The sequence below is a fragment of the Humulus lupulus genome, chromosome 7 (assembly GCF_963169125.1).
Source record: "Humulus lupulus chromosome 7, drHumLupu1.1, whole genome shotgun sequence".
NCBI classification, from domain to species: Eukaryota; Viridiplantae; Streptophyta; class Magnoliopsida; order Rosales; family Cannabaceae; genus Humulus; species Humulus lupulus.
In genome coordinates this window covers 50,500,719-50,516,137 of record NC_084799.1, presented here as the reverse complement: position 1 = coordinate 50,516,137, position 15,419 = coordinate 50,500,719, and the positions used below count along the sequence as shown (strand labels likewise).

The 15,419-nt window shown below is 36.9% G+C and overlaps 2 protein-coding genes across 2 annotated transcripts; both read left to right on the top strand.

Annotated features, from left to right (window-relative positions):
* The first annotated feature begins 864 nt into the window (after positions 1-864).
* LOC133792363 (probable N-acetyltransferase HLS1) lies at positions 865-2,597 on the top strand. Its single transcript, XM_062230263.1, has 2 exons — positions 865-1,428; positions 1,591-2,597. Exons 1-2 carry the CDS (start codon positions 1,249-1,251, stop codon positions 2,581-2,583), a joined length of 1,173 nt encoding a protein of 390 aa, XP_062086247.1. The 5' UTR covers positions 865-1,248; the 3' UTR covers positions 2,584-2,597.
* Positions 2,598-8,621: 6,024 nt separating this feature from the next.
* Positions 8,622-9,161, top strand: LOC133791683 (uncharacterized). The gene has a single exon (XM_062229602.1). It carries the CDS (start codon positions 8,622-8,624, stop codon positions 9,159-9,161), a length of 540 nt encoding a protein of 179 aa, XP_062085586.1.
* The last annotated feature ends 6,258 nt before the right edge of the window (positions 9,162-15,419 follow it).

The window sequence follows — 15,419 nt, the reverse complement described above, 5'->3', positions numbered from 1 at the left end:
CCAAAGTTGAATAATTAATTAACTAATCCCACCACCAAATCATCATGATATATATATGTGTGTGTGCTACAACCATGCACCCCACGGGTTACACGTAGCCTCCGCCGACGCAATCTAAGCTCTTCAATTAGGTAAACTACATGATCTGTCGCCCTCTACAATCGATGATTGGCTATATGATTAATTAATTACTAATTGGTTGGCTATTAAATATTAATTATAAGTTAGAGCTTTTCGTTAACACAGTCAGGTTGGTTAATCCATGATTAGATTCTAAGATAATTTTTTATGGGCTTGCCGACTCGATCATATGCGTGTACGGTATCATGTGTAGGGTTATATAAATATATATGTATATGGTGGGGTTACATATACCTGTATCGTTTGGACCAAATGTATATATAGTACAAATAAAGAATGATTAACAATTGTACACATATATGTATGTGTGTGTATAATTAATCTTCTGTAAATCGTAATTTAATTCCTATACACATACTCTTTTCTTATGTGTGCATCATGGCGTGAGGCTGAGGTTATCCTAACGTGGATTGGCTTAATGAAGTTTATATAGTATTTTCTTTTTCCCATAATATATATATTATTGTTATAACTATTATATAGAGCTCTAATTAAAAATAGAAGAATGAAAAGGCTAGCTAGAGAGACAAAAAACACATCCCATAATTAAACCACCTTTTGTCTAGTATTATTAATTTCTTTTCAAAGCCTAGGTTGATGTTGATGATCATGATATGATAGACAAACATTCCCTAGGCGGCCAAGCTAGCCATTATATATATATATATAGTAAGCAAAGTTTATCCCCCCCCCCCCCCCCCCCCCTCTCTCTCTCTCTCTCTCTCTCTCTCTCTCTCTCTCAAATCTCCATATAAATATATAAATGATTATAAATCATCATCATCGATCATATTCATATACATCTTCACTTAAGTTTCTCTCAAGGCAAAATAGTACTATATACTAATATATCAAACACTCTCCTTCTGATAAGGTGGGTACTGTCCTTCCCCTTAAGTGTACTACGATCTACTAAACTTGGGCCGCGGCTGTCCCGCCGGGCTTGTTTTATTCGCTTTGGATGAATCTCAAATACAAGAAACCAACCAACTAATTAATTATAACTACTTGTGCGTTATACCATTATAACTATATTACCCATATAGTTCTTTTCAATCTATATATATTTATATAGTACTATAGTGTGTTTGTTCTAGTTTTTATAGAATGGGATTCAATAAGCCACGGCCGATAATTCGGAGCTACGATAAGCGAGTTGACAGAGCTAGAGTTGAAGACCTCGAACGAAGATGCGAGGTGGGCCCAACTGAACGAATTTTTCTCTTCACGGACACTATGGGTGACCCCATTTGTAGGATCCGGAACAGTCCGATGTATAAGATGCTGGTAATATATATATATACATATAAAAATATACATACTAATTAATTAATCAACTTTCTTATTCATTCGATCAAATGCTTCTCAACACTTATTGATTTCAATAAAAACAATAATAAATTAATAATGATATATATATATATATTTACTTATTTATGTTGGTGATAGGTAGCGGAGTTGGACAAGGAGTTAGTTGGGGTCATTCAAGGCTCTATAAAAGTGGTTACAATCAATAAGCCACCGAAGGATAACATAGGCGCGGCCGGAGCCAAGGTGGGGTACATCTTAGGCCTAAGGGTTGCACCTCATCAAAGACGCAAAGGGATTGGGTCGAGCCTAGTTCGAGAGCTAGAGGAGTGGTTTGTGGCGAACGATGTTGATTATAGCTACATGGCAACCGAGAAGGACAACAAGGCTTCGGTCAAGTTGTTTGTGGAGAAATTTGGGTACAACAAGTTTAGGACGCCGGCGATTCTGGTCAACCCGGTGCAGAACCGGGCTTCACATATCTCGTCAAACGTTGAGATATCGAAGCTGAAGGTGGAAGAAGCAGAGTCGCTGTACCGGAAATTCATGTCGTCTGCGGAGTTCTTTCCGAAGGACATAAACGACATATTGAGGAACAAGCTGAGCTTGGGAACATGGGTGGCCTACCCTAGAGGAGAGTCATTGGGTAGTACTAGGAGCTGGGCCATGGTTAGTGTGTGGAACACTGGGGGACTTTTCAAGCTGTGGCTAGGGAAAGCTCCCTTATCGTGTTTAATTTATACCAAAAGTAGTAGACTGATTAGTAGGTTATTGCCCTGCTTTAAGTTAGTGCCTTGTATACCCGACTTCTTTAACCCTTTTGGGTTTTATTTCATGTATGGAGTTCACTCGGAAGGTCCATTGTCCGGAAAGCTGGTCAGGAGTTTATGCCACTTCGTGCATAACATGGCTATAGAGTCCAAGGATTGTAAGGTAATAGTGACCGAAGTTGGTGGTCACGAGTTCGGGCTGAGACATCACATCCCGCATTGGAAATTATTATCTTGTCCGGAGGATTTGTGGTGTATAAAAGCCTTGAAAATCAAGGACCATGAGGAGAGAAATAAGGCTCTCTTTCAGTTGACAAAAACTCCACCATCAAAACCTCTTTTTGTAGACCCAAGAGAGGTATGAAAAACTTATGAATATATATATATATATATTATATTATATATATAATACTCAATGAAATATATATCTATATATGAAACTAATTAATAATCTCAATATATATATATATATAAGTTTCGCATAATTGATACTACATGTTTGATTTATTCATCACTTATTATACTTAATCAAATATATATAAGATGTAATATCAATGAAATATCTAAACTTTTGTAAAGATATGAAATGGAAGGCATTGACCTTTTCTTTTTGAGAATATAATAATTAGATGCCAAAGTAGCCCTAACAACAATATATATACGTACGTTAAGTTATTTTCCAAAGCATACTTACTCTTCTGGTTGGGGCTTTTCTCTTGTTACTTTCAAGATCGGTGACACAAGATCTTAAAAGATTTCCTTAATTAGGTGCCACCCTCGGTGTCCTTTTTATTCGCAACTCCATTTGGCTCTTCCTCCTTCATGATTTCAGACTAATCAATAATAATCAGCCCGGTGGTCCAACTTTTGTCCCCTTGGCCCTAATGGGTACTACTGAAAAATTCATGGACCCCTCAATATATTTGCTCTTCTCTGTCCTTCATTGAAATATTGGGCACTTAATTAACGTGATATATATACAATTAACATATATATATACACACACACTCATATATATTAAATTGGTACCACATAATTAATTTATCCTACCCTTTCTTATACGCATATAAAAATACTACATTTATTTATCAACTACAACTAAATTAATATTCAAATTCATAACATATATATATATATATATAAATCTTAAGGTATCCAACAACATTGTATAATACGGCAAATACTAATTGATATAATTTAATATCATTCTCACATATTCTATTAAAACACCTCTTCATATGATATTTGGGCCTAATATTTTGCCCCATAGCAATATTTATATATACGCTTGTTGGTGATTAAAATGATGAATTGGGGACCTTTTTGCTAGACCATTTGTTGTAGGGAAAACAATGATTGGGTTTGAGGGTTTATAAGTTGGTAGCAATCGCTGTTAATACCACAATAGTTTGGTTTGTATGATGAGTTCTTGAGCGTTTATTATATATATACTCTCTGCTAAAAAAGATGCAACATTTTTAATTAATTAGTTGGTCTTTGATTAGATTAATACTATAATTTTCATGTTTATTATAAATATTAAAAACAATAATTTTAACCTCTTTTAGGTAATTAACGCCTAATTAATAAGTGATGATAATGGTCACAATGATTATCATATATAAGATTAATGCACGACAGCGCAACACACGTACCATGGTGCATCACGCAACTCTCTGATCACTAATTGGTTAAATTAAATCATGATAGTCCGCATAGAATAATCGATTCTCTGTCTTTTATTTTATGAATTTATTATTAGTGAATAATATTTGTTTATCCTATTATTTTTTTAATTAATTAATGATATTTTATCAACCCTATTATTAATTAGATATATTCATAAATCAGTTTAATTATCATGAGTAAATGGCCATGTACTTAATCATATTTTCCATTTTTTAGTTATCAATTTGGGATCATATATTATATATGTACTAGGTGCAAGTCATGTGCAATGCTCATTTGATTAGTTTTATTTAAAAAAATTATTAAATATATTTGTTAAGTTTTTATGATTGTCTTATAAATTTTAATAAATAAACAATATTATATATATAAAATAATGACATTAAAAGAAAAATTAAACCTAAACATATTGTTTATGGCTTTTTTTTTAAAAAAAAATATATGATAACATTTTAGATCATAAATTACAATATTTAATGTATAAAATATTTATAATATTATTCAAATCACACTTTTATAATTAGAGAAGAAGTTTGTTTATTCTTGATAGAAGATAAATATTATTCTAATTTCTTATGTAATTACATGTTTTTTTATAAATATATATAATAAAAATTAATATTATGTATTATATATTATTATAATAATGATATTTTATAATATTTGAATTTATATTAATATAATTATTAAATATTTAGTTTTGTATTAAATATCTAATTTTGTATTAAATATTATTATAATAATGATATTTTATAATATTTGAATTTATATTAATATAATTAATAAATATTTATTTTTAATATACATTTTCTTAAATATTTGTAATATTCCGTTAAAATTAACAAAAAAAAAACTGTTAAAACCAAAAATTTATGAATACAATAATTATCAAAATTAATAGTTTATATATATATATATATATATCTACAATGAACATCAATCAGGTGGTTTTGGATTTCTCCCATTGAAACTTAGAATAATTTTACGAATAAATAGCATTTTTCCCCCCGAACTATGACCACTATATGATCGTGCCCCCAAATGATTTGCGATGTTAAAAATTCCCCCCGAACTATGCATGTTACTGAAATATGGAACTTCTGTTAGATTTCATCCTAGGTGGCTAACGGATTGATGATGTAGAATTTTATTTGTTGATGTGACAGTGTCATGTGTAGAATAATTAGAAATTTTGCCCCACAAACTTTGACTACTACCAAATTGTGCACTTTTTATTAAGACTAATTTAATTTTTTTTTTAAATGATAATTATATCCTTAAAAATTAAAAAAAAAATCATTTTAAAAGATTAAGAAAATAATCAATACTTAAAGTTTCAAATTAATTAAATAAAATTCAAATACTCAAAAAATAAAAATCTAATTAATAATAATTTTTTTTACTTTTTCTTTTCTTTTACAATATAAAATAAATATATTTTAATATAAAAATTACAAAAATAAAACCTAAAACATTTTTTTTCCCCTTTGTCCTCCTCTTAAATTAAAATTTTTATTTATTTATTTAAGTCTTTTGTCCACCTCTTTAATTAAAAGTTTTTTCTTTGTTTTAGTATTTATTTTAAATGTTCATTCTAAAATAGTTTTAGTTAATATTGTAAAAGAAAAAGTAAAAAATAGTTATTTGTTGATAATTAAAAAAATTTATTTATTAACAATTTAATTATTAATTTTAAGAAAAAACATATATATTTTATAAAAGGGGTATAATTTGGTAGTTGTCAAAGTTTGGGGGACAAAATTGATAATTATTCTACACATGACAATGCCACACAACAATCAATATGCTACATCATCAATCTGTTAGCCACATAGGATGAAATCTAACAGAAGTCTCATATTTTAGTAACGTGCATAGTTCGGGGGAATTTTTAACATCGCGAATCATTCAAGGGGCACGATCATACAATGGTCATAGTTCGGGGGACAAAAATATTATTTATTCTAATTTTAAAGTGAATAATATATGTCGACAACAAATAGTCTTTTTTGCGAAGATAATTGTCGTCACTATGTAACTCATTATCATTGCTAATGAATAACATTTAGCCAAAATTATTGTATTGCTAGCAGTCATCACTATTACTTTGTCGCTATAAATTAATTTTTAACGACAATATTTTTTGGTGTCCCTACTAATTGTATTTGAGATGATATTTATTGTCATTATAAAATACATCATAATTTTTATTTTTTTTTTAAAAATAGTGATGATAAAATCTTAGCTAAATTGAATAAAATTGACAATTTATATATAAAAAAAAAATTAAGTGGCGATTATTTATTTGTATATGCACAATTACTCCTTATTTCATCAACAAAATGTATGATAAAATCAAAGCAAATACAAAGTAGATGTCCTATTATTCGTTTGTACTAAAATATAAAAAGGACAAAAAAAAATAATAAAGATTATACTAATATATATACAAAATATATAAATGTATACTTTTTTCTTTAATTTTAAAGTGGACCAATATAAATTTATGTATATATATATAATAAATTGTTTTAAAAATAAATTATATAAAAATATAGATAAGAAAAATAAAAGATCATGCTTTTCTTCATTACATACAGTGACGTGATATTGTTTTTTAAAATAATGAGTATCAATTTTGATAAATAAAATTGGTTGGGTTAAACTGAAACGTCACTGTATATAATAATAACAGCATCAACATTGTACGTGATATACATTAATATTAATAATAACACTGATAATAATAAAACATATATGCAATATTGCATGGGAATATATTAATAGTTTCACATAGAGATGAAAAAGATATAAATATATACATAAATAAATTACATTATTAGTGCGATATGATCAAGTCCTGAAAATAGACAATCATGCAAAGAAAAATGTGTACGCCATACCTGTTATAAGCTCGTGGTGGAGGCCAGGCCACTATCGTAAACATTTTCACATATATGTCACATACATATATATATATATATATGTATTTCTATATATATATATATATGATGATCAGTTGTTTTTTGGCTGATGATATAAATCTGAAAATAATAATGGATGGAGTCGTGATCTTTTTGTGATGATTTCACAAAATTTCCAACTTTGATAGAGTCGGGAGTCTATACGGCCCTTTTGAGGATCACAAGTTTAGCATCATAATGTTATAAGACTTTTTTTTTTCTTTTGAAAATTTGATTCTTCCATATCAGAATATATATATATATATATAAATAAGGCCCTTTTGTTTTGTACGTGTGTGCACTTGTTAAAAAATTTAATTTAGCTTTTGCAATAGCAATAGTGTGGGGCACATACATACATTTTATATAATTATTGGAATTGGTACAACACTCCTCTATTATAATAGCCTCTCCTCTCCTCTCCTCTCCTCCTCTCGTCAAATAAGCAATTGTTTTTCCCGAGACTCATTCTTCTTTCTTGGCCCAACCAAGCACCGCCTTATGCCAGTGTGTGTTTGGTCTATATTATTACATACATTACTACAAAAATAGCTTTTTAATACCATTTAAAAGGAACATTAAATATTTTTCATGACTCAACTAATTGGATCATAAAATCTTCATGACGCTTAAAAATAGTCATGAAAAATTATTTTACATCCCTTTGTTTCAGTCATGAAAAGTGGTCAGCGTAGGGACCACATTTTGTTACACCCAGATTTCGAGCATGAGGAATTATGATCCTGAAATCTAGGTTCGTTAGGTGTAAGCTTGAAATAAGCACAGTCATAATTTGATCCACCAGTCAGAGACAATTTCGCTGTAAATGACGACCTCATGAGCTCGAGCAGTGTGTAGCCTCGAAGATGCTCCGAGCTTATGAGATAGGCTCGCAACTCGCAATAGTAAGGGTTCAACACTTGCCCTCAGACAAGATGGTTTGAGCTTGAGAAGTGTAAGCTCAAATGTGATGACTTCGTCAAAGGTTACTTGTTGGGAGTATAGGCGAAGCAAGATGACGAGCTCGTGATAGACAAATGGTCTCAAAGGTGTAATGAATTCAGTATCTAAGCTAGTTGGTTGTGTGTGAATGTGTTTATTATTGTAAAATACCTATGTTCAAGGGATATGACGTAATTAGTTATCCGATCCCACATTCTATGGGATATTATCATGCACGTAGCAAATAATGCATTAATTAGTATTATATTATTTGATTCACAAAATATCTTCCTGAAATATGTGGGAATGAATTCTGAAACATTCTCTATAAATAGAGAAGGAAGCTCCATTTGTAAAGGGAGAAAGTTTTTAAATCTTGAGAGAAAACTCTAGGCAACTATTCTTTGAAAGTTTCCAGAAGACTCACAAGTGCTAATAACACAGACTCGTGGACTAGGCAGATTTTAACTGTTGAACCACGTAAAAAGATCTGGTTTTCATCTTTTTATTTCATTTCCTCCGATATATTCTTGTTTAATTGCTCTCCTTTTTAAGTTGACGAAAAACAACGTCAACAGTTTGGTGTTTTCATTGAGAGCCATTAAACAGTGCATGATTCTGTGTAGTTAAAGAGCCTCTCGGATTAGCAATGGCTGCAAACGATCCCAAGATACCTGAGGAGGAAATTCTTGATGAAGACGAATACCCCCGACGCCCTGGGAAGCAGCCTATGGTGGATCTCGATCCCGACGAGAGGAGTGACTCGTCTAACTCCTAGGGACCACCTGCTCCCAGGGCCGACGAGGATATGTACTATAATCCCAAGAGATATGTTCCAATTTTGGAACTTGAGAATCGCCAACTACACAAACAGCTGGCGGAAGCTACAAAACGCAATGAAGAGCTAGCCAGACTAGCAGCTCAAGCACAGGTGCCTCCCCGAGACACTCAAGCCCCACCTCCTCGAGACATTCAAGTCCCACCTCGCAGGCCTAGGGGGAGTCCACATAAGAATGCGGCCACCAGGAGGGCGGAACAAGTTCCACCACCGACAGCCCATCCTGCTCCACCAAGACCCCAGAAGAGTAACCGGGCTGAGGGTGCTGCCAACTTGACTGCAGAAGCACAAACGGGAATAGGGAATAACCGAGCCCCCTCAGTGACTTGGATCCCAAATCCTGGTGCCACGCAAAACGTTTCGGAACCTGATTGGGCAAATTCGGGACCATCTAGGCCCCATAATGGGAGGCAGCCACCTTCTCCAATAAGGCACCCACCATGGTCGATAAGGCATCCCTCGCCAATCCAAAGGGTTCCACGACCTTCCCACCAAGACAGGGATAGGTGAGCTGGGCGTAGACATGGAAATGAAGAAGCTGCTCGAGAGTGCAGGGCTCCCCACCCTACGTGGAGCCAAATGTCACGGTCTCAAACTCTCGAGAAAAAGAGACCGACAGGAAACCCACCTCGTAATAATTAAGCAACAAGCTATGTCAGTGAAATTTCGGATTACACCAAGTCAGTGAGTATATATAAGACGGAGCCAAGAAATGCCGAGAATCGGGGACATCACCCAGACCTACGGGAACATTTAAACAATAATCGGGGGCGTGATAATCCCCTGAACCCAGATCTACGGGATCATCTATGTAATGCCCCGGATTCCCTAATATCGTTTAATGGCTGGATTAATAGGCCGGGAGGGCCATAACTGTTTAATTATGCCATTGAATGAATTTATGCATGTCTATGAGAATTATATTATAATATGATGTTAAATGCATGCATGTGGGTCCACATTTGTTTACAGGGGGTGTTTTGGTAATTTGGCCCGTTGAGGGCATAATTGTATATTTGTTTGCATGTCAATGATATATTGTGAGGCCACATTATAATGTGGATTGCTTTGAGTTATTCGGCATGAGACGATCTTTAAGTATAATTTATCAGTTTGGTCATAACAGGTTTAAGCTCGGGGCTCGGGGTGAGTCTCGGGGTGTTCTTAATGATTAGAGCGTTACCGAGAATTATAGGGTAACGAGACATGAATTATTGGTTTTTGAGAATATTGAGATTAGCGGGAATTAGGAAGCGTTAATTATGATTAACGGGATAAGTAGAAAGTACCAATTTTACCCTTGGAATGATTTTCCAAACCTTAAGTGACCTAGGGGTATTTAGGTCATTTGGATTTGGATTTATATGACTTTAGATGGCTGTAGAAAAAACAGAGCAAAACAGGGTTTTAATTCTCCTTCCCGTACATCATTCTCCACCATTTCTCCTTTGGAGTTTTTGAGCTCAAAGTGAGGTTTCAAGCTAGGAAATCAAGGGGCTGGGTTTGTAGACTTGGTTCAGCCATTGAAGGAGGTTTGATCTCGGATTTGAGGTGAGTTTTAGCCATTGGTTTCTGGTTTTACTCTCTTTTCTTTTAGTTTTTCAGCCTACGGTTTTGTTGATGATAGTTTGGATTTATAGAGGTTTTGATTGATGATTAGCTTGGGTTTTGATGAGGGTGAGTTGTAGATGAAGTTTACGGGTTGAATTGAGTGTTTGGAGGAGGTTTGGAGCTGGTTTGAAGGTTTGGTTTCAAGGGAAAATGCAGGGGAAGTCGACCTGGTGCGTGTTGGATTTTTGGCTGATCTGGGTAATGAGCCGCGACATGGCTGTGGTGCGTCGCGGCCCATGGTGTTTGACAGAGAGGGCCGCCTCTGTTTGAGGGGCGCGCTGCGGCGCAGCTAGGGAGGGTCGCAGCCCTTAGTGGTTTTTTTGGCCAGAATTATGTTTTTAGCTTGGGGATTCAAAACTTAGGCCTCGAGGTCGAACCTATTACCCGGTTGAGTAGTGTTTGATGTCTCGGAGGCTAGGTTTTGGTTTGGGAACCCTTTGTTATCGTTTTCATTGATGAATCCTATATTTTGGTTATGACCAGGTGACCGTCAAGGAATTTAAAGATTGATCGTTCTCAGGGGTTGTTCTTATAATAACTTCCACTCGAACCAGAGGTAAGAAAACAGTGTATGAGTACAGTTGCACCCTGTATATGTATATGACATGTGTGGTTTATTATTGAAGCATGTTGGTTGATATATGTGGACATGGATTGCATATTAAATGCTAGTGGATGTTGATTACTTGCGTATGGCACTGACTAGTTAGGGACACTGACCTAAAGGTCAGAAACGGCATAAGCACTCTAAACGCAGGGCCGAATAAAGATTAGATCTAATCGATATCAGCATTGAATGGCTCTATGGCATTAACGCTGGACTGACCCTAAGGTCGATGTACTTATAAGCGATTGGCTAGTTTAAGACTAGTACTCAGAGCCAGAGCATAGGGCCCCGGTGACTGTTGTCTCATGGCTAGGGAACGATGTTCCAAGGTTATGACTCTATGGTCATGAGGAAGGTTATGTTGGTGACTATTCACCATACACCTATCGTGATCAAACTTGTGAAAGGATAACTTATTAGTTAAGCCCTGGTGACCCTATCATCACATGGCTAAAGGGAGCTGTACCCACTTTTGTGACTTTTGCTACTGTCACCTATCTGTTTTGGACTGTTAGTCTTGGATGATTATTATGATCATTGTTGATATCATATCATGCTTTATTGTGTTTTCTTGCTGGGCCTTGGCTCATGGGTGCTATGTGGTGCAGGTAAAGGGAAAGAGAAGCTCACCCAACCTTGAGTGGAGAGCTTAGGCGGTGTTGTGTACATATTTGGCCGCTTGACCACCACGGTCAAGGAGTTCTTAGAGGGACTAGGGGTTTACCCTATTTTTGCCGCTTAGGTCTGCGGGGATTGTAAATTTGAAACAGTAGTAACACTTAGATCACGTTTTTAACGAAAGGACTCGGGCAGCGGGTCAAATTTCCGGTTCACTATTCACCGTAACTGTTCTGGGGTAACCAGGGCGTTACAATCTAAATGGTCGCAAGCAACCAATTTACAATCCCGCACCAAGACAGGGACCTGGAGTTTTTATCAACGATAACCAGCCCCCTCAGGTCCAGGTCAGGCCTCCTATAGATCCAGTCCAAGAGAGGATCGAACAGTTGGAAAGAGTGTTCAGGCTCTGCCAGAATGAGCGCGGGAAAGGGATAAAGAGTTCAATGAACAAATCGAGTCGTTTGCCCCGCATATCTCCAACACTTCTTTTCCTCAAGGGTTTAGGATACCTCATGTACCCCCATTTGTCAGAAATTCTGATACCTACAGCCATCTGAGCACATTCAACACAATTATGCGAGCTAGCAATGTGGGCTACGAGCTCAGGTGTATGCTGTTCCTAACCATTCTCATAGGACCAGCAAAGAATTGGTTCGAAAATTTTAAAAGACATTCGATTGCATCCTGGGATCAACTATCGAGAGATTTCAAGAAACAATTTAAAGCCATGGTCGGCATTAGGCCCGAGGCTTCACCCTTAACCAATCTCCGACAACAGCCAAACGAGTCACTAAAATATTACCTCACAAGGTTTAACCTAGAAGTGGCTCGAGCCCAAGATGTCGACGATAGTGGTCATTTAATGGTCGTTCGAGCTTAAGTATTGCCTTGAAGTCCTCTCTAGGAAGACTTACAAAGAAATCCTGTCAGGTCCTTAGCCGAGTTCAATCGAAGAGCTCAGAGGTTTGTTAATGTAGAGGAGGCAAGGTCAACATTGAATATGACCTCTCAGCCCATAACTACAACAACAAACGCAAACTCTGTCTCGACCTCAGCGGACCCTACAACTTCAAAAACCCCCGGGGACAACCCTTCTAAGAGAAAGAAAAATGAAGGGAGTAACCCCGAGGTGGATGGGGGGAAGAAGAAGAAAGGGGAAAGATACTTCTCTGTATACAAAGTGTATACTGAGCTCAACGAGTCTCGGGAGAATATCTAACTGGATAATGAAAACTAGGTCCCTTTCAGATGACCTGATCCCATGCGGAACCAAAAGGCGAAAAAGACTCTAGAAAGTACTGTAAATTCCATAGAGATATCAGACATACAACCGATGAATGTCGATAGTTAAAAGACGAGATCGAAGGATTGATCTCGATGGGATATTTCGGACAGTATGTAAGAAACCGAAACCCCAATCAAGCATCCACCAGCCAGAGGGTAGCAACTGTACCACCTGCCCAGAACAGTAACTCCCGAGCTCGGGAAGATGAACGAACCCCTCCGATTGACGGAGAAGATGTCATAACCATCTCGGGACCCCATATCGCAGGATCGGGCAGAAATGCCCAAAAAAAGATATGTGAATGAGCTAAAAACAGGTGACGGTTCTCCCTACGAACCCGAGCCTAGAGCCCCGAAACAACAAAGGGTTGAAACTCAACTCATAACTTTCACTGAAGAGGACACGTCTCATGTCCAGTTTCCCCATAATGACCCCCTGGTCATCACCTTTCAGCTCGCAAACAAAAGGGTGCACCGAGTCCTGATTGATAACGGGAGCTCAGTTAATATCCTCTATAAAGCCACTTTAGAAAAGATGGGACTCGTACTTTGCGACCTAAAAGCCTGTGAAACCACGTTGTATGGCTTTTCAGGAGAAGGGATTGCCTACATGGGATCCATTGAACTCCCTGTGACCTTGGGAGATTATCCAGTCTCTATAACCAAGATGATGGAGTTTGTCGTAGTGGATCTCCCATCTGCCTACAATGTATTTCTCGGGAGACCCACCCTAGTGGGGTTGGGGGCAGTTTCATCTGTTAGACATTTGGCCATCAAGTTCCCAACTTCTGGTGGCATCGGGACTCTAAAAGGGGACCAGCTCACGGGGAGGGAATGCTATAGCATTTCCGTTAGACGAAAAAACAAACAAGTGGATAGGCACTTGTCATAATTCAGAATGAGGATGGTGCGATCTTCAAAATAGATGAAGAAATTGACCCTAGAGTAGAGGAGAGGGCTGACCTCGAGCCGCTAGAAGAGCTCGAAGAGGTCAAGCTCGAAGAAGTCGACCCCTCGAAGACTGTAAAGGTGGGAAAAAACCTTTCTGAAAAAGCAAAGTAGCAATTAATTTTCTTCTTAAAGAAGAACCAGGATGTTTTCGCATGGTCACATTTGGACATGGTAGGGATAATTACAAATGTGATAAACCATGCACTCAATATTGACAAGAGCTTCCCCCTGAAGCAGCAAAAACGGAGACTTCTGAACGATGATAGAAAGAAAGCCTTAAAGGAAGAGGTCGATAGGTTAAAGGCGAATCGGTTCATACGAGATGCCTTCTATCCTGATTGGATCGCCAATCCAGTATTGGTTCTGAAACCCAACGGAACATGGCGAACTTGCATTGATTACTCTGACCTCAACAAGGCATGCCCAAAGGATTGTTTTCCCATACCTCAGATCGATCAGCTCGTAGGTGCAACAGTTGGGCATGGTCTTATGTCATTCATCGATGCTTATTCTGGATATAACCAGATCGCCATGAACACACCAGACCAAGAGCATACGAGCTTTGTAACCAATAAAGGGTTGTACTGTTACAATGTCATGCCTTTTGGGCTTAAAAATGCTGAAGCAACGTACCAAAGACTCGTGAAAAGAATGTTCTCCGAACAAATAGGTAATAACATGGAAGTTTATGTTGATGATATGTTAGTCAAATTTAAACATAATGATAACCATGTAGATGACCTCGAATAATGCTTTTCCATATTACGGAAGTACAACATGAAACTCAACCCCTAGAAATGCTCTTTTGGAGTTTCGTCGGGGAAGAATCTGGGCTTCACAGTAAACGCGCGAGGAATGAAGGTTAATCCTGAAAAGATCCAGGCGTTAATTGATATGCCCTCCCCTCGAAAGCATAAATATGTCCAGAGTTTAACTGGACGGATGGCGGCATTAAGTAGGTTTGTTTCTAAATCTATAAACCGTTGTCTTCCATTCTTCAACCTTTTGAGAGGACGCAAAAAATTCGAATGGACAGAGGAATGCGAGCTCGCATTCCAAGATCTAAAGAAACACCTCGCGCAACCTCCGATCTTATCAAAACCTATCACAAAAGAAGTCTTATACTTGTATCTCGCTACAAGCGAGCACACCATCAGTGATGTGCTCGTCCAAGAAGACAAGAAGGTACAAAAACATGTGCACTATGTCAGCAAGAGGTTATTGGGAGCATAATCAAGACACCCTTTAATGGAAAAACTGGCCCTCAGCCTGATCCACTCATCTCGAAAGCTCCGACCTTACTTCCAAGCGCACCCCATCCATGTGTTGACTGACCAACCACTACGACAAGTCTTGTCTAAACTGGAGGCCTCGGGAAGATTGTTAAAATGGGCTGTTGAACTCAGGCAATTTGAGATCACTTGTCATCTGAGAGCAACCTTAAAGGGGCAGGCCCTGGCAAACTTCATCGTGGAATGTACAAGAGTATCCGAGGACGAAGTTATAACCCCAGCCCGTGAGCTGTGGAAACTTTATGTCGACGGATCCTCCAACGAAAATAGATCGGGGGCAGGAACCATATTAATCACTCCAACAGGAAAGAAATTTCACTCCGCCTTGAGATTGAGCTTCGAAGCATCTAACAACGAGGCTGAGTGCGAAGCTTTATTGACAAGACTCCGAATAGCCAAATA